This window comes from Lethenteron reissneri, unplaced genomic scaffold (genome assembly GCF_015708825.2).
Source record: "Lethenteron reissneri isolate LAM-NWPU_2019-01 unplaced genomic scaffold, ASM1570882v1 scaffold_1931, whole genome shotgun sequence".
NCBI classification, from domain to species: domain Eukaryota; kingdom Metazoa; phylum Chordata; class Hyperoartia; order Petromyzontiformes; family Petromyzontidae; genus Lethenteron; species Lethenteron reissneri.
The window spans coordinates 112,190-139,567 of NW_026891698.1; the positions used below are offsets into that span (position 1 = coordinate 112,190).

The window sequence follows — 27,378 nt, forward strand, 5'->3', positions numbered from 1 at the left end:
CCTCATCATCGTTATTGTCATCATCGTCATCATCGTCGTCATCATCATCGTCGTCATCATCATAATCGTTATCATCGTCATTCTCATCATCGTTATTTTCATCGTCGGCATCATCGTCATCATGGTCGCCATCATCGTCGTCATCTTCATCGTCATCAATGTCATCATCGTCATCCTCACCATCATCATCGTCGTCATCATTATCGTCATCATCATATTCTTCATCCTCATCACCTATAGACACCTCAACCCTATAGCCCTGACCCTATAGCCCTAACCCTGCGGTGCCCCTATAGACACCTCCACCCTCTAGCCCAAAACCCTGTAGTGCAGCTAAAGCTAACGCGACTCTATAGCTCAACCCTATCGTTCTCTCCCTGCAGTGCAGCTGTAGTGGCGGGTCAGGAACCAGAGGAGAATGTAGGTGAGGCAACACGACATGTATTTCCAGTGGCGGCTCCTGCAAAATCTCTTAGGGGGGGCAAATGTCTGGATGATTGATAAGGATAAGGTCCACCCATGCAATGGATAAATTAACAACTTAAGCATGTAAAGGCAACTTCACTTCTTTAATATTATTGAAAAATAAAGTGACTCTTACACTACATCTTGTTTGTTTCTATACTAATACAATCCACTCAAGTTTCTTTTATTAAAGATTCCACTAGGTGGCGACAAATTATATTGTTGGATGAAACGTGCTTACGTATGATGACGTAAGCACGTTAGGGCGAGCCCTCCCGGAAGCCATAGAGAATGCATTGCAGCGCCCCCCGGTCGAAAAAAAACATCTTTGAATGTAAGTCTATGGGGCCACTCGGGGCGATTCTCAGCCGGAGTGAAATCGCCCAAAAAGAGGCGGTACTCCACAGAACGTGACATGACGCTGATTGGACTATATCCAGAGGCACAGTGATGGCTAGCGTGACTCTGTGGTTGAATGACATTGGTGGTGCGTCGCCCAATCGCCCTAATGAAGAAACCGCCCCTGTGTATTTCACTGCTGCACTGAGTACAAGGTCCCTAACACGAAGGGGTAACGGCCCCTTCTACCCGATGCCCAAGGAGGCCTCCGGCCTCCACTGCCGCCTCACACTGGGACCGCGCTCGCTCTGAGCCCCCCGGCTTGGGGCCCGAGGGGAGGCCACGCTCACCCGGCCGTGCCAAGGGCTCCGGGTCATGACCGCTGGCCTCACTCGGCTCCGGCCCTTAGAAGGACAGCGGAGTTTGGGGTCCAGCAGGGTCCTATCTTCAGCTCCGTCTTCGGTCTTCGGCTTGGAGATGAGCGAGCCGGACCCTGCAGAGGTCCGGCTCATGTGCAGGTCCGTGGCTCGCTCCGCCCTGGCCACGCCTCCCTTCCAGAACATTCAGGAAAGTGACATCATCCCCCAGTCCCCCCTCCCGGGGCTTGGGGATTTGTGTCCCAGGATCCGTTTTCCCCGGGATGGGCGTTGGCCCTTTGGGCCATGATCCTTCACGCTGCGTGACCCGCCTCTGCCCCCTGTTGACGAGAAGGGGGAGCTACCCGCTAACAGCAGTGCTGATTAATACCTCGACACACCTGTAGCCCACCTCGACCCTGTCGCCCTAACCCTGTAGTGCACTTAGAGCCACCAGAGGGCATCACGCAGCCGTGTGCTGCGTGACTTGTCGTACTGTGTGCATACTGAATGTAATTTTTGTTGAAAACTAATTTGTCCACAAAAATTATTGCAAATTTGCTATATAATTAATAAAATATTGGAAATATTGCTGTCCGAGTCTCAATGTGAGTCGACGGGTATCAGTGTGAGTCCATGGATTCATGTGTGTTCTAGTGTGAGTCTATGGGTCTCTGTGTGAGTCTATGGGACTCTTTGTGAGTCTATGGTTTATGTGTGAGTCTATGGGTTTCTGTATGAGTCGATGGGTCCCTGTGTGAGTCTATGGTTTCTGTGAGTATATGGGTCTCTGTGTGAGTCTATGGGTCTCTGTGAGTTTATGGGTCTATGGGTTTCTATGTGAGTCTATGGGTTTCTGTGTGAGTCTATTGGTCTCTGTCAGTATATTGGGTCTCTGCGTGAGTCTATGGTTTCTGTGTGAGTCTATGGGTTTCTGTGTGAGTCTATGGGTCTCTGTGAGTTTATGTGTTTCTGTGAGTCTATGGGTTTCTGTGTGAGTCTATGGGTCTATGTGAGTATATGGGTCTCTGCGTGAGTCTATGGGTCTCTGTGTGAGTCTATGGGTTTATGTGCGAGTCTATAGGTTTCTGTATAAGTCGATGGGTCTCTGTGTGAGTCTATGGGTTTCTGCATGAGTCTATCAGTTTCTGTGTGAGTCTATGGGTATCTGTGGAAGTCTGTGGGTCTCTGTGTGAGTCCATGGGTCTTTGTGTGAGGTTGTGGGTCTCTGTCTGAGTCTATGGGTCTCTGTGTGAGTCTATGGGCTTCTGTGTGAGTCTATAGATTTATGTGAGTCTGGGTCTCTATGTGATTACATGGGTATCTGTGTAAGTCTGTGGGTCTCTGTGTAAGTCCATAGGTCTCTGTGTGAGGCTGTGGGTCTCTGTCTGAGTCTGTGGGTCTCTGTCTGAGTCTATGGGTCTCTGTGTGAGTCTGTGAGTCTCTGTGTGAGTCTATAGGTCTCTGTGTAAGTCTGTGGGTCTCTGTCTGAGTCTGTGGGTCTCTGTGTGAGTCTATGGGCTCTGTGTGAGTCAAGAGGTTTCTAGTCTTCACTTAACATTGATGGCAGACTCTGGCTTCATCTTGGAGTTACTATTATGAAGAAATGCCTTTTATTTTGGACAACAAAACGATAGGAGCATGCGCGGTACGGGTGTGTGCCTCCCCTATCAAACATTCACAACGTATAGCTACGAGCCCATTTTTGCCAATATAAAAAATGATATAACTCTTCGACCCGAGCTAAAAGTGCCCTGATACTTGTGTAATAAATAACTTCGTCAGGCACTGCTGGTCTCCGTTAGTCTTTTATTTAGTTTCAGCGTCTCCTCGCGCGCGCCCCGCACGTGCTCCCTCGTCAACTCCTCCGCTCTTCCTCGCACCCCGCTGGTCCTGACAGCGGACCAGCGTCTCCTCGCGCGCGCTCACGCGCACTCCTCCAATAGCTCTTCCACTCCATCACTCCGCACACCGCTGGCCGACGGCGTGCTGAAGGTCCTTCGGCCCCGTGGCCGATGGCGCGGATCCCCTCTCGCACCCAACGTGGCACAGCCTCTTTACTCCCGCAACTGACCCCGATCCCTTCCGGGCTCCCCCTTATATCCTGTTTCCCACGTGATCCTGACTCCTCCCCTTCCGGATCGTCAGATCCGGCCTTCCCATACTGGCTCCGCCCCCCAATACCCCGGGCCGTGTGATTGGGCCAGAGCCCAGCAGCAAACCCCATTTACGCTCGCATTACATGACCCCCCCCCCCCCCCCGATGTAAAAGCCAGCCGTCTCGGCTGAAACAGGACAAAATAATGTGAGCGACGGCAACACATTCAGGAATCACACCAGACACAACGGAGAGCACAAAACAACGAACACAATCAACGAAAGGGAAGGGATTTGGAACGAGTGCGGGTCGCCGGCCCGTCCTTCTCAAGAGGCAGCGCCCTCGAAGGTCGCAGTCCCGACAGGGTTTGAGGAGCGGCGGAAACGGAACCATCCGCTGCTGGTGGAGGCCTGTCCTTCCCAGCACCCCGTTCCCCAGAGAGGTCCGTAAACGAGGCCCCCTGCAATTGCAACCATGGCGGGGTTGGAGGGGCAGCGGCGCCAGGTGTCCCCGCCGCCGTGGTAGGCCCGCCCGGTGCAGGAATCCATCTGTCCGGCAGGATCACCGCCGGGCCGTCTACAGGAGGCACAACAGGCGCGCTTGCAGGTTGAACAGGCAAGGGCAGTGGCGCGTCGAACGGCAAGGCAACGTTAGGAGATCACGCATCGACACGCGGGGCCACGTAGGGTTTCAATCGGGACGTGTGAACGTACCAACGTCGCGACCCGACCCGAATGCGTGCGGACTGTGGACTAGAGACCTCAATGAGCACAACCGGCCCTTGCCAGAGTTTGTGCAACTTAGGGGAGGTCCCCACCGGCACCTGTGGGCAGTGGAGCCAGGCCATGTCCCCCACTCGCCAAGGGGACCCACGATGAAAGCGCCGGGCGCACCGTTCGTTCCGGGCCTGGGTCTTGGCCGTAGCCAATCGGGCCGCCTCCCGCGCCTCCGCCACGCGCCAAGCGGCACCTCTACAGGTGGCACATACAAAATGTCGTGTCGTAGTTGGTAGTGGTATGGTCGTAGGTAAGAAATTGTAACCCAAACTCACATCAGGTTCATTGCTATAGTTATTGACAACTTTAGCCTGGCGAAGACAGCCCTTGATGAACGAATATGAATGTTGATACTCCTACTGATGATCCTGCCGTTATGGAGTGATTCATGCTGCCAGCTATGGCTGCAAAGTTTGGTCGTACATGTTATGAATATCATTTATTGTTAAATTTGAATCACAGTTCCTATGATCACTTTTACGTTGTTTTTATTGGTTTATTTAGGTGATTTCGAAAACATTTTGGATTAGCCATATTTGGTTGTTGTTGTACAGAGTTACACTGATAACTTTAATCTAAATTGTGTTATGGTTGTTATTGTTTGACTTGCATCCCACTGGGATTTTTGCACACAGCATTGATGTACGGTGCTTTTTCTGGAAGACTTTGCTGTTTTTTCCTGGATTTTTCTGTTGCGTGTTGTCACTTTAAGATGCTTTCTTGTTCATCTTTTGTTTGTTGCGGTTGCACCCGATTCAAGAGCCGAATGGCTCATAGGGCTTTCGTAATAAATTAACTGAACTGAATAAGTTAACAGCCCAGTAGGTTTTTCCTGGTAGGATGCACATGGATGTCAACCCATACGGTTTAGCCCGTATTCCTGTACAGGGAAATTGAGTTATCAGGTCCATACGGTGTACAGCCGTTTCAGGTAGAGCACTGATTAGGGGTTGACAGGTTTATTGTAGTGTAGGACTCGTACTCTCGTTGTTTTTCTCGTCTCATTTATTCACGCGTAGAGTTCACACCTCCTCCTCATCATCGCTCCCTGTCTCTCCGTTCGCTCCGATGCACAACCCGCCATTAACAACACTCCATGTCTCCCCATTTCTACCGTACACTGTATTCTCTCTATCCACTACTACCGTACACTGTGTTCTCTCTATCCACTGCTACTGTACACTGTGTTCTCTCTATCCACTGCTAACCGTACACTGTGTTCTCTCTATCCTTATCGTATCTATCCCTGCTCACTGCTGCTCCGTCTCTGTCCCGGGCACCAACCACTCCAGCTCCAATCCCAACCAAGACTCCCGTCTCTCCGTTACGCTGTGCCCTTTATCCCCGCACCAATCAGTCCCAATCAATTATCTCATCCCCCGCTTTGCTACTCGCCCCCAGGCTCCCAGCCTCACGTGACCATGTTATTGCCGCCAGGCCGGCGCCGGTCATTAGCCACTCACCCTCCTGACCAATCACCGGCCTGCGTCCTCCGTCACCCCTAACACCTGTCGCGTCTCTTAACGACCCCCCCCCTTAATGCCACGACAACAACAACCGTGTCCTCAGATGCTCCCATTGTACGCTGCTTGCTTGCCTAGCAACAGAATGTGTGGCGCGTGATATTTCAAGTCCTACAGTAGTGTAGAGTATAGTATAGTGTACAGTCGTGTAATGTGTAGTGTAGTGTACAGTAGTATAGTGTGTAGTGTAGTGTGTAATATAGTGTGTAGTGTAGTGTGTAATATTGTGTGTAGTGTAGTGTGTAGTAGTGTAGTGTGTAGTGTAGTGTATAGTGTAGTGTATAGTGTAGTGTATGGGGTGATAAGTTGGTTGACAGGTTTGTGATGGGCATGCTTCAGTGGTTGTCTACTTGTGTCTGTGTCTATCTGTGTCTGTGTCTACTTGTGTCTGTGTGTGTCTGTGTCTGTGTGTGTCTGTGTTTGTGTCTGGGTGTGTGTGTGTCCGGCAAAACAACCTCCTTCTTCCTCGTGGTGCCGGACGGGCAACACTGTCGTGGGCAGTGCTGTGGGGGGAGGGCCAATGCCCATTCGCCTCTCCCCTCATGGCGTCTGTGACCACCACAGTGGCTAAACGGGGTCTCTGGACGGGTGCGAGGGGCTGGTAACCCCTCCACCTTTAATTAATTACCACGAAACCATGAATTAAACATAAACCTGTAACTAATAAGCTTGTGCCGGAGGCCCCGGGGGGTCAGGCTTTTATGACGTCTCCTGGCCAAACCCCATTTGGCGGAGCCAGGAGATTGAATCTTCAACCTCGGGGCTCCTCCAGAAACAACGAAAAACCATTGCGGATGGCCACGTGGAATGTTCGAACGCTCACTGCGGAGGAGAGGCTGCCACTCCTTTGTCGGGAGCTGGACCGGTACTGCCTGCTGTGGCATTCAGGAGGTCCGGTGGACCGGTTCTGGCTCCTGCCACCATGAGGGGTGGACAGTCCTCTACTCGGGGCAGGAGACTGCCAAACAACAGGGTGTAGCTCTTCTTCTGAACAAAAGAATGAAGGGGGCATGAGAGCGTGGCAGGTGAGGTGTGGGAAGCTGTAAGCCCCAAGATACTTTGGGCTCGCCTTCTCATCAACCGGAGGCGAGGAGTGGTGGTCGTGGTTACTTATGCCCCCACCGAAGACGAACATCCGTGGAGGGATGCAGGCAAAGCCGATGAGTCAGACACTTTCTATGACCTCCTGTCACAGGTGCTGGCTAAAGTGGCCACTCGGGACAGAGTCATCTTGTTGGGTGACTTCAATGCCCGAGTTGGTCATGATGCTGGCACCTGGTCTGGAGTGATTGGAAGGCATGGGCCAGATCAGCTCAATAACAACGGTAGGAGGCTGCTAGATTTTTGTGCAGCCCATGGGTTTGTAACTACCAACATGCTCTTCCGGCATCGGCGCATCCACACAACATCATGGATGCATGCCGGGTCCAAGCAAGAACATCTGCTGGACTACATAGTGACGGACCAGCGGATGCGAGCCCATGTCCTTGACACCAGAACCTACCATGGAGCTTATCTGCCCTCTGACCATCGACTAGTCATCTGTAAGATGTGCCTGCCATTCTTCCACTCCGGTGGTGGGTGTACACCCAGGATCCCATTCCAACCAAAAGTGGCCTGGTCTCAGTTAGCTGATGAAAGTTGCAAGCGAGAATTTCATCATCGCTTGCAGCTGGGGTTGGCATCGTCCCCCACTCCACCTGATGTCGAGGGTAAATGGGCGAGGTTTAAGACTGTGACTCATGCAGCTGCAATGGCTGCTTTGGGTACGCGGTCCAGACCTCCCAAGAAACCCTGGCTGACAGAGGATTGTTCAGGTTAATTGAGAAATAGCGACAGGCCCACTCTCATCGGCTACAGCATCCCACGTCAGAGAATGAGGAGGTTTACCGCAGCCTTCGCTCGGAGGTTCGGAGAGCCGTAAGGCGCTGCAAGGATGGGTGGTGGTCGCGGGTTGCTGAGGAGATGGAATCTGCCTCAGTGGCCCGCGATCACAAATCACTATTTAACTCCATCAAAAAAGTAACCTGCAGCGCTACACCTATTACCATCATTAGGGGAAAAAACGGTGATCCAATCTCCGACCCCCAGGAACAGGTTTGCAGATTTGCTGAGCATTTCTGTGAGGTCCTGGGGGAGGGAAAATCTCTCAGCCAGGAAAACATCATGGCACAAAGTGGGGATAACCCTGTTGAGGCTGCAGTGCCTCAAATGTTGGAGGTCACCCCCTGTGAGTGGCTGGCTGAGGTGTCATCTGTTGAGGAAGTACTGAAGGCAATCCGGAGTCTGAGACCAGGAAAGGCACCGGGCAGAGATGATCTCCCAAGCGAAATGCTGAGGGAGGGTGGCGCTTGTGCACAGACTGCCCTATATGACATCATAACAACAGTGTGGACCGCTGGACGGGTACCGCAGGATTGGAAGGATGCCTTGGTGGTCCCCCTCTTTAAGAAGGGGGACCGCAAAGACTGTAACAACTACAGGGGCATCTCACTCCTCAGTGTGCCGGGAAAGGTCCTGGCAAGGATTATTCAACATCGCCTTGCTAGGCACGCTGAGGAGAGGCTTGCGGAACCCCAATGCCGTTTCAGGAAAGGGCGGTCCTTTACAGATGCCATATTTTCTGTCCGTCTGCTACAGCAGAGGTATAGGGAATTCCAACAAGACCTACATCTCTGCTTTATTGACCTGGTCAAGGCCTATGATACCATCAGTAGGCCTGGGCTCTGCGTTGTTCGTCGTGCTTTCGGAGTCCCTGACCCTCTGCTCACGATCATTAAGGACCTTCATGATGGTGAGCGGGCCCGGGTAAAACTACGTGGCCGGGAGTCGGAGCCTTTTCCTGTACACCTTGGGGTGCGACAGGGATGTCCTCTGGCTCCCGCATTATTTAACATCTATTTCGACTGCGTAGTTCGTGAAGCCTTCAATAGCTGTACCGGGGGAATTTCCATTTGGTACAGATATAATGGGAAGCTGATCGACGCCCGGGTGCGATCAAGGGATGGCTCCCTATTGGTCAACCACGTTATGTATGCCGATGATTTGGTAATAGCTGCTCATTCAGAAGAGGAATTGGAGACGCTGCTTCTGAGACTGGAGCGTGCCACTAAGAGGTGGGGCCTTACCATCAGCCCCACCAAAACTAAGCACCTGCCTGGGTATCTTGTACCATCGGACACTCCACCCCCACAACTCCCAATCGGTGATGGGGCAGTTGTGGAGAGAGTGGAGAGTTTCCCATACCTGGGCAGTGTGCTTATGACCGGCTCCAGTTTATCAGCAGAGGTCTCACTCCGAATCAGTCGAGCGGCATTATCTTTTCATCGGTTGCGTAACGCTGTGTGGAAGCTACCTGGTCTGTCGCTCCGCACGAAGCTTCAGGTCTTCTCGGCCACGGTCATTCCCTCCCTTCTCTACGCTTGTGAAACGTGGACCCCCTTAATGGAGCATCTTCGCCGGTTGGAAACATTTAGGCTGGCCTGCCTACGATCCATCCTGGGTTTAACCAGGCTGGATTGCGTGAGGAGCTCACAAATCCTTGAAAGATCTGGGCAAAGTCCCATCGGTGAGCTCCTCCGGCAGACAAGGCTGCGTTGGCTGGGTCATGTAGCCCGCATGCCCAGCTACCGCATGCCTAAACAGCTTTTGTTCGGCCGGATCGAGGGGGCTAAACGGGCGCGGCACGGGCTAGAGAAGAGATGGAGTGATGTGGTACAGGAGGATGTGGAGCTGAGTGGACTTGCCGATGACTGGTACCAGCGGTGTCAAGATCGGCCTCTGTGGAGGAGGCTCGTGAAGGACGCTACTGGGCAGTTGGAGGCAGTCGCCCTCCAACAACAACGGAGGGCGGAGGAGCGACGCTCACAACAACGAGCGGAGCGCCGGGTGGCTAAAGCACAGCAAGTTGGTACAGTAGGGGGCACAGGTGGTGCATCAGCCAGTCATCTCGGTCATCTCGGTCAGTCGACCCGTGGCACCTGCTGGGTCTGCCCCGTGACCTCCTGCCAGCGGGCGTTCGACACTTCACGTGGCCTCAAGGTGCACTTGGCCTGGCACAAGCATCGTGGTGACGTCACCGCCACTTAGTGGCGAATGGCGGTTGTTGTTGTCTGTCTGTGTGTCTGTGTGTGTGTCTGTGTGTGTGTCTGGGTCTGTGTGTCTGCAGTGCAAGGGCTGCAGATTCTCAGAATATGTTCCTGTGGTGCCACAACGACGGGGCCGCTCTGCCGAACCAGGGAGCCGCCCGGCTTCCCCCACCGCACTGCCCCCCATCACCCGCCCCACATAAGCACACACCCGCACGCATTCCCCCCCCCCCCATAGAGCTGGAAGGGAAGGTCACCTGATCGACCGGTTTTTATCCGAGAGACCCTTATCGGGATTAATTCTCACGGTTTCCGGCGATCAGGGAATTGGATGACCCCCCCCCCGTGCTACGTGGCACCGCGGCGCCGCGGCCGGCCTTAATATGGTGTGGTCGCGGCGTGGGGCATTCGGCCACCGCGGTTGAGGCGCATTTTCCCCCCACACACACTCCCACGGGTCGACGGGGCAAGCAGGGGAGGCACGGGACAGCATGAATAGCGGGGTCACAGGGGCTGTTGCGCATAGTCATGGGGGGTTGGGATAATTGCGCTGGAGCGCGCAGGCCCCATTGTTAGGAAGGGTAAGGGAGTAATTAGGATGTACGCCGCCAACGTCGCTCACTGATTAGCATATCAACAGCGCCCGGGGAACCGCCGTGCACGGGCTTGGGGTGCACGAGCCCATTGTTCAGCGCAGCATCCCCTTTGAGGTAGGGAGGATAAATAGAGGAGCGGAGAGGGGAAATCGCCCCTTCTCTCCAGGCCAGCGGACCAGCAGGAGTTCCAGCCAGCGACCCGGACGTCCGTGCGACGCATCGAGGTACGCTGTTAGCGCAGAGAGCAGCGAACCTCCGCGGGCACCAAACAGTGAGTGGGGAGGTAAAGTAGGGTATCGTAAGCCGATAAATAGGGAATAGGTACAGGTTTAGTGGAATAGGCCAGCCTCGTCGACTCACTGATTCAACATCAATTCGCAGGTGGCCTATAATAAATCATTAATAGCGAAGCGTGGTCTCGCGTGATCTTGTCGTGCAGTGTGAGCGTGTGGGTGCGCTGTGTGCACAGTGGTTCGCCACGTGAGTGAGCGCTGCGCGGAGCTGAGCGCGCGGGTTGCGCGTGGGTACGCAGTGATTCTGTAGTGCTGCGGCTCGCCTCGGGGGAGCGCTGCGCAGAGCGGTGCGAGAGTGGGTGTCGCGTGTGTTCACTCCGTGTGTGATACAGGTGCGCGAATATAACGTGAGTTGAGTTGGAGTGCGCGGAGCGGCGTGTGTGTGGGCGTGCGTGCGTTCGCTCCGTGTGGGTTGCAGGCGCGCGATTAGGAAAGGGAAGTATCGTAGTAGAGAGGGGAAGAATACTAATCGGTAATTAACCATGCCCATTACGCGGACCCGCGGTGGAGGGGAATCCTCGGGCGACGGCTCCCACACCAGGGGTGAGGAACTTAGCAGCGGTTCGCTTAGCAGCGGGGGGGCGATTGATGATGCTAGCCCGGCCGTTAACATTATCGAGGGAGGGATCTCGGGGGCTAGCGACCTCGACAAAGTGGTGTCAGAAACGGGACGATCCCCCGCACCCCCAAGGGAAAGAGGCCCCCCAACCCAGATTAAAATCAAATGCACATTTACGGGCAAAGGAATTCCATCATGGAAATCGTTTGCCCGCAGTATCAGGGGGGCTAAAAAGGTTAATGGGTGGACAGATGAGGAGGCGTTGCAGCAGTTAGAACTACATTTAGATGGACGGGCAGCTGACTTTGTGGAAGCTTTGCCCGCAAGCGCTCAAACTCATTGGGAGGAACTAATGTGCCAACTCGAAGAGCGCTTCGGCAAGTATGATGAGGAGGAGGCGCAGGCGGCATTAGAGGCACGCCGCCGCCAACCCGGCGAAGATTTACGAGATTACGCCGAGGACGTACGCATGTTGACCCAGCTCGCGTACCCAGAGTACGAGGCAAAAATAATTGAGGGCCTCGCCGCCGGGAAGGTCCAGCGATATTTGGCACACACCCCGTGGTGGCAGCCAAATGTCGATGGTGCACGCCTCTCCTTTGACACCCTCGTCAAGCGCGCGCGCAAATGCGAGAAACTCTCGGGTGAGCGCGCTCAGCCTCGAGGGAGGGGACGAGAGTGCGCCGTAGCGAGCCTACTCTCCGACGAGGAGGAAGAGCTCGCCACCGCAGTAAGGGGACGGGCAAGGGAGCCCCAGAGACCCAGCGAGACCACCCCGGGGTGGGTAGCCGGGTTACAGGCCGGCATGGGGGATATGATAACCCAAGCACGCGAGGAAGCAAATAAAAATATGAAGGCCCTCCAGTCTGAGATGGGGGAACTACGCTCGACAGTAGGGGGGCTAGCCGGGAGGGTGTCCCAATTAGAGTCCGATTTGGGACAACTGCGTACTGGGAGAGGGAGCGGACAGGGGACCCGCTACGGAACCGCCCCCCCTCCCCGGGCATGTTATATGTGCGATCGCCGAGGGCATCTAGTGAGGGACTGTCCTGAAATCACCCGAGCGAGACAGACGCGGGGGTTAAACTCCAACGCCCCCTAGAGAGTGGACCAACTAGGGGTGCAATCGACGCGGTCCCGATACAAATGGACGATAATGAGAATAATGGCGAGCGAGTGATCTCCACACAGGTTCCAGCAACAACGCCCACGGAAACGGTGACTCCTGGCGACTGGCTACGGGAGCTGGTGGCGGGGATCACGGGGGCCACGTCGCTGGTGGAAGGGGAGGTTAACGGAGTGCGTACCCGAATCCTGCTGGACACGGGGGCGGTGGCCTCGCTCGTGAGCGCAGCGCACTGCAGCGCGATCGGGGTCGACGTGCGTCACCTGCAGGCCCCGGACCGCGCGCTGCACACTGCGAGCGGAGCCGGAATGGGGCTGCTGGGGAAAGCCACCCTAGAGGTCCGCATAGGCAGCCAGGTGTGCACGCAGGAGTTCTACGTGTCGAGTGCGTTGTGTCACGAGTGTATCGCAGGCACCGACCTCCTAGAACGGTTGGGACTCAACGTGCAACCCCGCCAGCGATGCGCCACCATGGAGAGCAACGGCGAGCGGATACCGTTCCTGGGACGAGAACCAACGCGCCGCCGCTTTGCACCTGTGGCCGCTATCCTGGCGACGGCAGTCACCATCGGCCCGCTCACCGAGATGCTGGTGCCGGTGGCAACATCCCCCACCGACCCCGCGCTCCGACCATCAGGGGAGGTAATGCTAACTCCTCACCCGGAGTTGGCAAAACGGTATGGGGTTGTGGGATCCGCCACGTTGGTAAACGCAGATGGGGACCGATTGTTTATGCGGATGTTTAACCCCCACAATACCCCCGCGATACTGCGACGGCGCACCCCGATAGCCACAGTACACCCCCTGCACGCACGCCACTCTCACGACTCGGTGTTCGCACTCTGGGCTGAGGACCCCGGTCGTCCTGAGGGTGAGCAGGACCTGGCCTGGCGAGTCGGCCCGACTCCCCGAGCCGAGGTCGTTCCCCTGCTCGACGCGTTACATGTACCATGGGCGGACTTACCTAAGGGAGAGGCCGATCGGCTGCGCGAGTTACTGCGGGAGTATGCCGACGTGTTCAGCGAACACGACTCGGACGTGGGTCGGACCGACCTTGTTAAGCATCAAATTGACACCGGTGCAGCCCGACCCATCAAACTCCCTGCGTACCGAGTGGGCGCACCCGAACGCGCCCAAATCAAAGAGGCAGTTGGGGACATGCTTCGCGATAACATAATTCAGCCCTCGGCGAGCCCCTGGTCAGCCCCGGTGGTACTAGTAACGAAAAAGGATGGGTCAACCCGGTTCTGCGTCGATTACCGTAAACTAAACGCAGTCACGCTCGGCGATGCCTTCCCCATACCTCGCATCGACGACACCTTCGACAGTCTCGCAGGAGCGCGGTATTTTTCCACCCTCGATCTGGCGTCCGGTTACTGGCAGGTGGAGATGACGGAGGAGGATCGGCCAAAAACAGCATTCACCACCCCGATGGGCCTGTTTGAGTTTCGCGTGTTGCCGTTCGGACTCACTAACGCGCCCGCGACGTTCCAGCGGTTGATGGAGTTGGTGATGCGGGGCTTGCAGTGGGAACAGTGCCTGATTTACTTGGACGATGTGATAGTGTTCAGTAGATCTTTGTCTGAGCATTGGTCCAGGCTTCGAGAGGTGTTCCAGCGACTGCGAGCGGCTCATCTCAAGCTCAAGCCACGTAAGTGTTACATCGCACAACGCGAGGTGGGGTACCTCGGGCATCGCGTCAGCGAGGCAGGCGTGCGCACCGATCCGGAGAAGGTACGCGCCGTAGTGGAGTGGCCACGGCCAAGGAATCTGACGGAGATCAGATCATTTTTGGGGCTCGCCACCTATTATCGTCGATTTGTAAAGGGATTCAGCGAGATTGCACGCCCCCTCACCCAACTCACCTCCCCTAAGCACCCCTACCAGTGGACGGGGGCCTGCCAGACGGCCTTCACCACTCTCAAAGACCACCTCACCCACGCCCCCACCCTCGCTTTCCCCGATTTTACCACCGATTTTATTTTGGACACCGACGCCTGCAGCAGCGGGCTGGGCGCGGTGTTGTCACAGGTACAGGATGGGACGGAACGAGTCATCGCGTACGCCAGCCGGACCTTGAGTGGGGCCGAGCTGAACTATTGCGTGACCCGCCAAGAGTTGTACGCCGTGATTTTCGCATGCAAACAGTTCCGGCCGTATTTGTACGGCAGGAAATGTCGCGTACGCACTGACCATTATGCTCTGCAGTTTCTTCTTACATTCAAGGAGCCGCGGGGGCAGATGGCCCGGTGGTTGGCGCAGTTGCAGGAGTACAACCTGCAAATCGAGTATCGGGCTGGCCGGACGCATGCAAACGCGGACGCCTTGTCGAGGCGACCCACGGTGTACGCCGAGACGAGGGCGGAGGAGGCCTGCCCGTGTTTCACGGGGGGACGCTGCCGGCGGGCAACGGACCCCCGAGAGGCCGCGGCCACTGACCCCCCCCCAGCGAGAGAGAGTGCAGTGTGCGCCACAGAAACCCTCACAGGTGGCACTGAGGATCCCGTCGACCGCCCGGCAAGCGCGGGACCCGCGGCTCGGGACCCGATCGGACGGATCCAGGAGGACGTCGGCTGCGCCTTCCCGGGCTTAAACGACGAGCAGCTGAGACAGACCCAGCAGCGAGATCCGGATCTGGCGGCAGTGGAGGCGGCACTGCGGGAGGAAAAGAGCGCCCTACCAGGACCCTGGAGCGGTGTGTATGCCCGGTTGTGTGTGCGGAACGGAGTGGTACGGGAGTTAACCGAGGCCGGCCAGCCGGGGTGCATCTGTGTTCCTGCCCAGGTGCGACCCCAGCTGCTACGGCTGGTGCATGACCACCCACTCGGGGGCCACGATGGGGAACGACGCACTCGAGAGACCCTGCGTCGCCAGTATCTCTGGCCCAAATTGGCACAAGATGTGGCCGCCTGGGTGCAGGGCTGCCGGGCCTGTCAGCAGTGTGGGCAAAAGCCGGCGAGGTACCAGGTACCCCTGAGGCCGTTCCGAGTCAGTCGGACGAATCAGTTGGTCGGAATCGACCTGCAGGGGCCCTTTCCACGATCCCACCGGGGCAACCGATATATTCTCGTAGCGGTGGAATACTTCACCCGCTACCCCGTGGCGGTGGCTATCCCGGATAAAACAGCCCTCGTAGTGGCCCGGGCCTTCGTGGAAAACTACGTACTTAAGTGCGGGATCCCCGAACGAGTCATTACCGACCAGGGTAGTGAATTCGAGGCCGAACTATTTCAGGCGCTGTGCCGAGAGTTCGGGATCCAGAAGGACCGAACCACGGCGTATCACCCCCAGGCGAACGGGATGGTAGAGAGGATGAACCAGACTCTGGCCGGGAAGCTTAAACGCATGGCGGCCGCGAATCAACAGGACTGGGACGAACACCTTCCCTATGCCCTGTTCGCCTACACCACCGCCGTTCACACCTCTACAGGACAGACCCCGTTCCTAATGATGTTTGGTCGCGAGTCTCGCCTGCCCGCAGATCTGCTGTTCGGTGTTCCTCCGCCGCAATGGGAGGAAGGGAGCCACCCCGTGGAGCACTTGCTGGAGACCCTGCGAGGGGCCAGGGGCCGAGCCTACCCGCACGGAGAGGCCGCGCACCAGCGGCAAGAGCAGGGCGCCCGACCCCGTATGGAGCCCCCCTTCTACACTGCGGGCTCCGAGGTGTGGCTGTACACTCCCCGCGTCGGTGCCGGACAGGTGGGGAAGCTGACCACCTACTGGCGAGGACCCTGGATTGTGAGACGGCAGATCTCACCATGGACGGTGCTGATTCAGGGAGGAGAGAGGGGCCGGGAGATGGTGGTCAACATCCGCCGACTGAAGCCGTGGCGAGCAGCCCCCGAGGGGGGGAGCCCCGCCGTCCAAGTACCCCGAAACCCCGGGGTCCCCCCACCCCCCGTGCCCGGGGGCCTCGCGCAGTACATGGGCCCCACGGAGCCCCGGGCTCCGAGGGGCCCCGGGCGGGGCCGGGGGCGACGAGGACGGCGACCCTTAAACCCCACCGCCTCTGAGTTTGTTCCCCAGCCCGCAGGTGCCAGAGGCCGAGGGGAGCCGTTGGAATGGAGGAGGAGACCACCGCCGGAGCCCCAGGAGACGGAGCCGCCACCCCCGAGGCCAGCCACAAGGGCCGGGCGAATCCCGCGGACCCCGCGGCGATACCTCGTGGGGGCAACCCAGGCGAGGTGCTCCAGTCAACCCGGGACGGGGACTGGCACCCCGGGGGGCTATGTGGTGCCACAACGACGGGGCCGCTCTGCCGAACCAGGGAGCCGCCCGGCTTCCCCCACCGCACTGCCCCCCATCACCCGCCCCACATAAGCACACACCCGCACGCATTCCCCCCCCCCCATAGAGCTGGAAGGGAAGGTCACCTGATCGACCGGTTTTTATCCGAGAGACCCTTATCGGGATTAATTCTCACGGTTTCCGGCGATCAGGGAATTGGATGACCCCCCCCCCGTGCTACGTGGCACCGCGGCGCCGCGGCCGGCCTTAATATGGTGTGGTCGCGGCGTGGGGCATTCGGCCACCGCGGTTGAGGCGCATTTTCCCCCCACACACACTCCCACGGGTCGACGGGGCAAGCAGGGGAGGCACGGGACAGCATGAATAGCGGGGTCACAGGGGCTGTTGCGCATAGTCATGGGGGGTTGGGATAATTGCGCTGGAGCGCGCAGGCCCCATTGTTAGGAAGGGTAAGGGAGTAATTAGGATGTACGCCGCCAACGTCGCTCACTGATTAGCATATCAACAGCGCCCGGGGAACCGCCGTGCACGGGCTTGGGGTGCACGAGCCCATTGTTCAGCGCAGCATCCCCTTTGAGGTAGGGAGGATAAATAGAGGAGCGGAGAGGGGAAATCGCCCCTTCTCTCCAGGCCAGCGGACCAGCAGGAGTTCCAGCCAGCGACCCGGACGTCCGTGCGACGCATCGAGGTACGCTGTTAGCGCAGAGAGCAGCGAACCTCCGCGGGCACCAAACAGTGAGTGGGGAGGTAAAGTAGGGTATCGTAAGCCGATAAATAGGGAATAGGTACAGGTTTAGTGGAATAGGCCAGCCTCGTCGACTCACTGATTCAACATCAATTCGCAGGTGGCCTATAATAAATCATTAATAGCGAAGCGTGGTCTCGCGTGATCTTGTCGTGCAGTGTGAGCGTGTGGGTGCGCTGTGTGCACAGTGGTTCGCCACGTGAGTGAGCGCTGCGCGGAGCTGAGCGCGCGGGTTGCGCGTGGGTACGCAGTGATTCTGTAGTGCTGCGGCTCGCCTCGGGGGAGCGCTGCGCAGAGCGGTGCGAGAGTGGGTGTCGCGTGTGTTCACTCCGTGTGTGATACAGGTGCGCGAATATAACGTGAGTTGAGTTGGAGTGCGCGGAGCGGCGTGTGTGTGGGCGTGCGTGCGTTCGCTCCGTGTGGGTTGCAGGCGCGCGATTAGGAAAGGGAAGTATCGTAGTAGAGAGGGGAAGAATACTAATCGGTAATTAACCATGCCCATTACGCGGACCCGCGGTGGAGGGGAATCCTCGGGCGACGGCTCCCACACCAGGGGTGAGGAACTTAGCAGCGGTTCGCTTAGCAGCGGGGGGGCGATTGATGATGCTAGCCCGGCCGTTAACATTATCGAGGGAGGGATCTCGGGGGCTAGCGACCTCGACATTCCTCGTTGGACGAATCGATCCGTTAAAACATGAATCGGCACAGCTGGAATCAATCCGTGAAACAAAATCGAATCGGCACCGCCGAAACGTGACCGAGAATCGATTATTTTAAAGGAAACGATACAGCCATTGTCTGACTCGAGAGTCGATACAGTTCCCGGTGGGAATCGAGAATCTATACAGCGCCAGTGTGAATCGATAATCGACTAAGCGGGCGAGGTGCCGCCGAATTTGAAGGTGTTTGGCGGTAAGCGGAGAGCGCGGAGTGAGGTAGTGAGTGAGGTAGTGAGTGAGTGAGGTAGTGAGTGAGGTAGTGAGTGAGGTAGTGAGTGAGTGAGTGAGGTAGTGAGTGAGGTAGTGAGTGAGTGAGGTAGTGAGTGAGGTAGTGAGTGAGGTAGTGAGTGAGTGAGGTAGTGAGGTAGTGAGTGAGGTAGTGAGTGAGGTAGTGAGGTAGTGAGTGAGGTAGTGAGTGAGGTAGTGAGGTAGTGAAGTAGTGAGTGAGGTAGTGAGTGAGTGAGGTAGTGAGTGAGGTAGTGAGTGAGTGAGGTAGTGAGTGAGGTAGTGAGTGAGGTAGTGAGTGAGGTAGTGAGTGAGGTAGTGAGTGAGGTAGTGAGTGAGTGAGGTAGTGAGGTAGTGAGTGAGGTAGTGAGTGAGGTAGTGAGTGAGGTAGTGAGTGAGTGAGGTAGTGAGGTAGTGAGGTAGTGAGTGAGGTAGTGAGTGAGTGAGGTAGTGAGTGAGGTAGTGAGTGAGGTAGTGAGTGAGTGAGTGAGGTAGTGAGTGAGTGAGGTAGTGAGTGAGGTAGTGAGTGAGTGAGGTAGTGAGTGAGGTAGTGAGTGAGGTAGTGAGTGAGTGAGTGAGGTAGTGAGTGAGGTAGTGAGTGAGTGAGGTAGTGAGTGAGGTAGTGAGTGAGGTAGTGAGTGAGGTAGTGAGTGAGTGAGTGAGGTAGTGAGTGAGGTAGTGAGTGAGGTAGTGAGTGAGGTAGTGAGTGAGTGAGTGAGGTAGTGAGGTAGTGAGTGAGGTAGTGAGTGAGGTAGTGAGATAGTGAGTGAGGTAGTGAGTGAGGTAGTGAGTGAGTGAGTGAGGTAGTGTAGTGAGTGAGTGAGGTAGTGAGTGAGGTAGTGAGTGAGGTAGTGAAGTAGTGAGTGAGGTAGTGAGTGAGTGAGGTAGTGAGTGAGGTAGTGAGTGAGTGAGGTAGTGAGTGAGGTAGTGAGTGAGGTAGGGAGTGAGGTAGGGAGTGAGGTAGTGAGTGAGTGAGGTAGTGAGGTAGTGAGTGAGGTAGTGAGGTAGTGAGTGAGGTAGTGAGGTAGTGAGTGAGGTAGTGAGTGAGTGAGTGAGGTAGTGAGGTAGTGAGTGAGGTAGTGAGTGAGGTAGTGAGGTAGTGAGTGAGGTAGTGAGTGAGATAGTGAGTGAGGTAGTGAGTGAGGTAGTCAGGGAGTGAGTGAGTGAGGTAGTGAATGAGGTAGTGAGTGAGGTAGTGAGTGAGGTAGTGAGGTAGGGAGTGATGTAGTGAGTGAGGTAGTGAGTGAGGTAGTGAGTGAGGTAGTGAGTGAGTGAGGTAGTGAGTGAGGTAGTGAGTGAGGTAGTGAGTGAGGTAGTGAGTGAGATAGTGAGTGATTGAGGTAGTGAGTGAGTGAGGTAGTGAGTGAGGTAGTGAGTGAGGTAGTGAGTGAGGTAGTGAGGTAGTGAGTGAGGTAGTGAGTGAGTGAAGTAGTGAGTGAGGTAGTGAGTGAGTGAGGTAGTGAGTGAGGTAGTGAGTGAGGTAGTTAGGTAGTGAGTGAGGTAGTGAGTGAGGTAGTGAGTGAGGTAGTGAGTGAGGTAGAGAGGTAGTGAGTGAGGTAGTGAATGAGGTAGTGAGTGAGGTAGTGAGGTAGTGAGTGAGGTAGTGAGTGAGGTAGTGAGTGAGGTAGTGAGTGAGGTAGTGAGGTAGTGAGTGAGATAGTGAGTGAGGTAGTGAGGTAGTGAGTGAGGTAGTGACTGAGGTAGTGAGTGAGGTAGTGAGGTAGTGAGTGAGGTAGTGAGTGAGGTAGTGAGGTAGTGAGTGAGGTAGTCAGTCAGGTAGTGAGGTAGTGAGTGAGGTAGTGAGTGAGGTAGTGAGGTAGTGAGTCAGGTAGTGAGTGAGGTAGTGAGTGAGGTAGTGAGTGAGGTAGTGAGGTAGTGAGTGAGGTAGTGAGTCAGGTAGTGAATGAGGTAGTGAGTCAGGTAGTGAGTGAGGTAGTGAGTCAGGGAGTGAGGTAGTGAGTGAGGTAGTGAGTGAGGTAGTGAGTGAGGTAGTGAGTGAGGTAGTGAGTCAGGTAGTGAGTCAGGTAGTGAGGTAGTGAGTGAGGTAGTGAGTGAGTGAGGTAGTGAGTGAGGTAGTGAGTGAGTGAGGTAGTGAGTGAGGTAGTGAGTGAGGTAGTGAGGTAGTCTGTCTGTGTCTCTCTGTGTCTCAGTCTCTCTCTGCCTCTCGTGGCTGTCAGGTTCATAATGACTGTCAGGCATTGTCAGAGGTCGGGATTGAACCCACGACCTCCAGCATGCCAGGCGAGGTAGTCAACATCTTCTAGCCACCGTGATGATGACGAGAGAGAGACATAGACTCCAAATATACAGCAGCAGCTATCGTCAGGGCTGGGATCGAACCCAGGGCCTCCTGTGTACCATGCGAGGTAGTCAACATCTCCTAGCCACCGTGATGGTGATAAGAGAGAAGCAGGCTCCAAATATTCAGCCGCAGCAGTTATCGTCAGGGTCGGGATCGAACCCACGACCTCCTGTGTACCAGGCCAGGTCGTCAACACCTCCTAGCGGTCACCCAGCTCTCTTTGACCTCCCAGGTGACGGCCGAGAGGTGCAAACGATGACGACGCCGCCGACAACGCCGACGAGTTGGGACGCTCGCTACTCCCGGCTGCGCAAACGCCTGGACCAGCTGGGCTACGACCAGCACCTGGGCAGGGAGAGCCTGTCGCTGGCGGAGACCCTCTTCAGGTACCTCCTCGCCCGCTCTCCCGCTCACTCACTTGCTCGCTCGCTCGCTCACTCACTCGCTCTCCCACTCACTCGCTTGATCGCTCTCCCGCCCACTCACTCGCTCTCCCACTCACTCGCTTGATCGCTCGATCGCCCGCTCACTCACTCGCCCGCTCGCCTGCTCACTCGCTCTCCTGCTCACTCGCTCTCCTGCTCACTCGCTTGATCGCTCGATCGCCCGCTCACTCACTCACTCGCCCGCTCGCGTGCTCACTCGCTCTCCCACTCACTCGCTCTCCTGCTCACTCGCTTGATCGCTCGATCACCCGCTCACTCACTCACTCGCCCGCTCGCCTGCTCACTCGCTCTCCCACTCACTCGCTCTCCTGCTCACTCGCTTGATCGCTCGATCACCCGCTCACTCACTCACTCGCCCGCTCGCCTGCTCACTCGCTCTCCCACTCACTCGCTCTCCTGCTCACTCGCTTGATCGCTCGATCACCCGCTCACTCACTCACTCGCCCGCTCGCCTGCTCACTCGCTCTCCCGCTCACTCGCTCTCCTGCTCACTCGCTTGATCGCTCGATCACCCGCTCACTCACTCACTCGCCCGCTCGCCTGCTCACTCGCTCTCCCACTCACTCGCTCTCCCGCTCTCCCGCTCACTCGCTCTCCCGCTCTCTCGCTCTCTTACTCACTTGCTCTCCCGCTCTCCTGCTCACTCGCCCACTCACTCGCTCTCCCACTCACTCGCTCTCCCGCTCGCTCTCCCGCCCGCCCGCTCCGTCACGCCACGACGATCTTCTTGGAGCGCCCCGTCGGGTTGGTGGCGTTGCCTTCCGATGTCTCTTCGCCCGCTGCAGGTGTCGGGAACAGCGGCTGCTGGAACAGAAGGGGGTTGCTTGCGGATACTCGGGTTCGCCCACTCGTTGGGGACTTCCACTCCAATCCGCGCGTCGCTTGCGTCTCAGAGGCACAGAACAAAAAAAACTGGTTTCTATCCGGACTTGCGCAGAGGCGCATCGACTCCTAAAGAAATCAATAGACTGTGTTGTATCCTAACCCTTCTTCCATAATTGAGATTAATAATATTTGATGATTTTTATATATTATCTTTTTACTTGTTTTTTTAATGAGTGAAACACACCAAAGCGCACCAAACTGCAAAACACCAGGTGTTGTTAAGTAATGAACGAGAGGAGGGCTAGGATGACAGAATTTGCAACCTTGCTTCAAGGCAAAGGCAGTGAAAGGAAGCAGAGGCGCCTTTGTCTAAGTCACAACCACAGAAAGCCAGGAATCATCACTGATTGTGTGTTTAGGGATTCCGAGCTAATTAGAACACGTGCACACAGAAAGGGAGGTAGAAGCACGCCTTGTTCTCCTGCAGCTGAGGAAACAAAGATAAACCCAAAGAGGCCTTGGACCTGAAATTAAGAATAACATTCCCAGAGCAGAAGGTTGGAGGGACAGGGGAGAGCTGATTTAAAAAAAGTGTTGTATATCTCTCAAGGCGGGCAGACCCAGCTAAATAACACGGCTGCGGGGGTCACCAGAAGTTCGCGTTCGCCTAGTTAAGACAAAAAGCTCAATTATTCTGTATTGCTATTAAAGTAACGTTAAAGTCGGAATTTAACAACAGGGTAGGCTAAAGTTTGATATTCACACCCACTCCAATTAAACCAGGTCACAAGTACGCCTACTGAACCATCACCATCATTAAGTCAATATGAAATGTTATTTCCATACTTTAATGCTTTCTATACAACTCGACCCGAAGCATATGCATGAAAAGACAAAAGTAAAACTTATGAAAAGCCAGGATAACGGGATGAATCACCACCAGGTCGAATATAAATACATAATAAAAAACGATGTTAAACCCAGGGTCGGAGAGAAAGGGAGATCCCGGCCGTCTTTGTATCCCCGCAGCGCGGGATGGGAGTGTGTGTACGCTCGGGGAGACGCCTCCACTTGGGTCGGGCACCACGATGGGAAACGACAGACCTTGGGTTACATGCGGAATCATGGCTGTGAAATAGTAAGGGACAAATGTTAACTTAAAACTTTTGGCCATTTCTTTGTGCGCCGGGTCGGAGAGAGCGTTGCCCCTCCCTCCAGGTGGTGCGAACAAAGACGCCTATGAGACATTTGTGACGTCTGTGTTTTGGGTTCATGGGGAAGGCCAGACAGGAGATAATGTTGCGCCCAGACAGAGAGACGACCTCGAGGCAATTTGTAACATCTGATTGTTTGCTCGTGGGTTTTATGGAGGGAGTGTGACAACGGAATATACCGTCAGTGATGCACACAAGGACACACGGACGTACGGACACACACATGGACACACCTGCCTACGGACAGATCCTGACACAAAAAAAAATCGAAAGAAGTCCCGCCTTGTGGGCGGGATCCAGGGGGAATTTTCGGCATAAAGTAAAGGATCCTGAGCATTGGAAATCAGTGCGACGGGAGGGTCGACTCAGGAACGAGTGCGACGGGAGGGTCCACTCAGAAGCTCGACCGGGAGGGTCGACTCAGGAACGAGTGCGACGAGAGGGTCCACTCAGGAGTGCGACGGGAGGGTCGACTCAGGAACGAGTGCGACCAGAGTGGGTCCACTCAGGAGTGCGACCAGCGGGTCCACTCAGGAGTGCGACCAGAGGGTCGACTCAGGAGCGAGGGCGACCAGCGGGTCGACCCAGGAGCGAGCTCAACCGGGAGGGTCGACTCAGGAGCGAGCTGCGACCAGCGGTTCGGCTCGACTCATCTTCAGCTCGTCAACCTCTGCCGAATCGGGGGTCTCTGCTGCCACCGGAGTGGTGAGCATCGCGGATCGGCGACAACCCAGAGCTGCACGCTACGAGCGAGTTGTGGGCGCCACCTACCGACCGGGTTCCGAACTGCGACAGCGTATCAACGGGCATCCGAACCAGTTCGCCACGGTGACAGGGGATCAACTGATACGTATGACGCGCACCGCCCCCTCACCACACGACCACCAGGCGTCTGTTTGACCTAAAGAATCGACTCCGAACACTGACTATTCAAGACAACTCTTACCACTCAAAAACACTCGAACCCATAAGCCATCCGTGGCTGGAAAGCATCACAACGAGACCGAGGGATGGCCCTCCGTCGTTTATAAGAGTATTTTCAATTTTTATCTTTAATATTTAGTGGGCTGTACTCTTAATCGCATAAATTCCCAACAGATCCATCAATACGAACTGATTCTTGGCACCTCCTTCCGCCGAGCCACGCTCACGTGGGGAGTGGTGGCCCACCGGATCCTTATCAGGTGATCTGGTCCCCAATTAGTAAACTTGGTATAAGATAACGAGCTTCGGAAAAGGAGCACCGTCGCAGGCCCTTACTCCGGGCCGTTCTGTTGTCAGATAACCTGCCGATGTATCTGTTGAGATTGGTGCCTTTAAGAATAATAACTGTTTTTGATTGTGTTTTATCGCCGTATAATCTTTCAAGTATCTTTCAGTCATAATCGCCGCACGTACTCGCATCCTCTACAGAATATTCAACTGTCCCGTGACCCAAGGTGTTAACAACGTGATAAGGGTTGCGTATGGTCAACAAGGAGTGTGGTACTGCATGAACAATATTGAGTATAATCATTCATTAGCGTTAAGGTTTTCTTAGCATAGTATTTGCATATTTCAACGACTCTTTCCCTCACTAACAACCATCGCGTTATGAACAATATTGAGTATAATCATTCATTAACATTAAGGTTTTCTTAGCATAGTATTTGCGTGTTTTAACGACTCTCTCTCTCACTAACAACCATCGCGTTATGCGGGATCCATGTGCAGTTGTCAAAGTGAAATCAGACAATCGTTGATGATACTGTATTGATGCCGTGTTGACGTTCCGGGATTGAGAGTTCGCATATTATATCATAGTTAAGGTTGAATTAGTAATAAATTGATCAATACAGAAGTGGTTGTGTGATTCTTTCCTGAAATCTATGCATAAGACCTGCTTCTGCGTTGAGATTTGAACTTGGTGACCTTAATAAACACACTAATACATACTCAGTAAATGTTAAAGCGATAACGGGGTGAACCGGGGTCTGGTTATCATAACGACTTGCGTTATCATAATTACACCCACTCGCATAATTAATACGATTACCTCTCGAATTGGCATAATTAAAATGTGCGTAATTACATAAATTAACATATTTCCGGATAATTACACATTTGGCCAAATTTCATTTAATTATTATTTCCACTGAATATTCATAACCCACATATACAACATAATAATTTCACCCACGCACGCATACAACATAACAAATTTTCTTAACCCACATATACAACATAATGGGGGCTCGTCTTCCGGGATCTCTCGCAGACAGTTTATGCATGAATTCAGGAACGAATCACTGATGTGTTAATCAAAGTGTTGTGAACTAACGTTGCCTTGTGATTGTAAACGGGGGTATACAAACAAAACGCGCTCTGAAGGGAAATACCAGAGTAGCAGAGTATAACAAAGACAGCTGGGCTGAGATTATTTGCTCGAGTTGAACTGACGCATCCTGTGATACAATTGTTTATATGCACTCTGAAAAGAAATATTAAGGTAACTCTTGCCATACTTAAGATGCTAGGATTAAGAACAATATTTGAATGGGTTACGGGATACGGGGAGCTCGTATTTAAACGTACCGACCAATCTGTTACAAAGCAGTACAGTCAGAGAGACATATGGGAAGGGAGCTGTATCGATAACACGAACACACCTTGGGGGAAACTAATTGACTGGATAAAAAGTAACGAAGGCAAACACGATGCAAAAACTGCAGAGAAGGCAGGACAGGACTCATACCTTCTCACACAGGCATACAGACAGGGATTGTGGAATGAAGGAAAATTTGGAAAGGAAACGGGAGAGAAATCGTCTCTAATAAACGACGAGAAATGTCCTCACACCCTCGAGAGGGAGGAGAAATCAAAGCTCGCGACACCAGCGAAACTCACAGACGTTGAGCCACAGAATAAATATGGAAGTAACATCAAATCACTCTCTTGGGTACGTGGACAGAGTCCAGGGATTGATCGCACAAAAGTTAAAGTAAAATCGCCAGGACATGGTACACTAAGGGCAGAGGCAAAAACTGAAGGGAAATGGCAACACGAGCGACACGGCCCTGGGCGCGCACACAGAAAATGCACACCACTGAAACACAAGAGACACAGCACAGACCAAAGTGACAGATTGCCTGATGATAACTTGTTTGATGATGACGCTGTCAGCAATCAACTTTCGGAATACCTGTTCACCAGTAAAACCCTTAAGTTGATGGACAAGGCTCTAGTCAGAATTCCCGATTTTGACCCCCACAATAAGACTATGGATATCCACACACATATCGCGACAGTGGAAGAGGAGGCAATGATTAGAGGGCTGAGGAGACGGGATGAAAAAGCAAGTTTGTTGAAACGGACCTTACATAAAGAATCTATTCCATGGGTAAAGTCACTACCACACAAGGTTAGAAATGATTTTAAACAATTGAGCCTGGCAGTGATTCGGAAGTTTGGAGAATATTCGACACTCACTGAGGGGTTTTATGCTGTAAAATCGATGACCCAGGGCATGGACCAAGATCCACGTGACTACCTCGTCCAATTTAAAAGAGCGTATTACGCAGGCGATGTGAATCAATACCACGAAGGGGATAAAATGTTCAAAATTATGTTTTTTGAATCCTTAAGCCCAGAGATTACAGAAAGGGTGAGAATGGTTTTGAATCCAGAAACCGCATCCTTACGCCGCATAGAGAGCAAGGCGTACATGGCATGGTTATACAGAGCTAAGAATCATAATTCGGATCCAGAACACAGGGAGAGGGATGAGGAACCCAGCCTCTCAGAGAGGAATAAAAATCACCGAGCAGTCCCACCATGCAGAGAGCAGCAGAAACGCACGCACACATGGCAAAATAACCCAGAGAGAGGTTGGCACGAGAATGAGAGCGGCACAAAGCCGAACATTCAGGAGAATCGCAGGAGGGGGAGGTTCAGAATAGAACCATACCAACACCCCATGCCCCGACATGCGCAAGGTCAAGATTACCCACAGGGATGGCGAAGTAACAATCCAGGAAAAATTTGGCACCCAAATGGGAAAAACACTGGGCCAAGGGTGCAGGAGAATCGTAGGAGGGAGAGGTTCAGAGCAGAACCATATCAACACCCCATCCCACGACACACGCAAGGTTCAAATTACGCACAGAGATGGGAAGATAACCACCTAGCGGGAAGGTGTTACACATACCGCGGAGGTATGGATGCGAACATTCACGAGAATCGCAGGATGGGAGGTCAAACACAATCGATACAATTCCGACCAATTCCTCCACCGGCTATACCAGGAGGGAATAGAGGAATAACACAGAATACGGTCCAAATACGTGATGAACCATCCACAGTGATTGAGAGCGGGCAGCCCATACGCGCCACACCCGCCGAGGTGTTAAACCCGGCGCTCAATGTGAAATACAGGCAGGCTGCAAGTGACAGGGCGG

At 54.5% G+C, this 27,378-nt stretch overlaps 1 protein-coding gene across 1 annotated transcript in view; it reads left to right on the forward strand.

Moving 5' to 3' along the window:
• Nucleotides 1-18,040: 18,040 nt before the first annotated feature.
• The window catches only part of LOC133339606 (golgin subfamily A member 6-like protein 10), a 37,225-nt gene continuing 27,887 nt past the window's right edge, over nucleotides 18,041-27,378 (forward strand). The window contains exons 1-2 of the mRNA XM_061547729.1: nucleotides 18,041-18,123; nucleotides 20,690-20,843. Of these exons, the coding sequence (XP_061403713.1) occupies nucleotides 20,713-20,843 (131 nt within the window). The 5' untranslated portion in view covers nucleotides 18,041-18,123; nucleotides 20,690-20,712. The remainder of the gene's footprint in view (nucleotides 18,124-20,689; nucleotides 20,844-27,378) is intronic.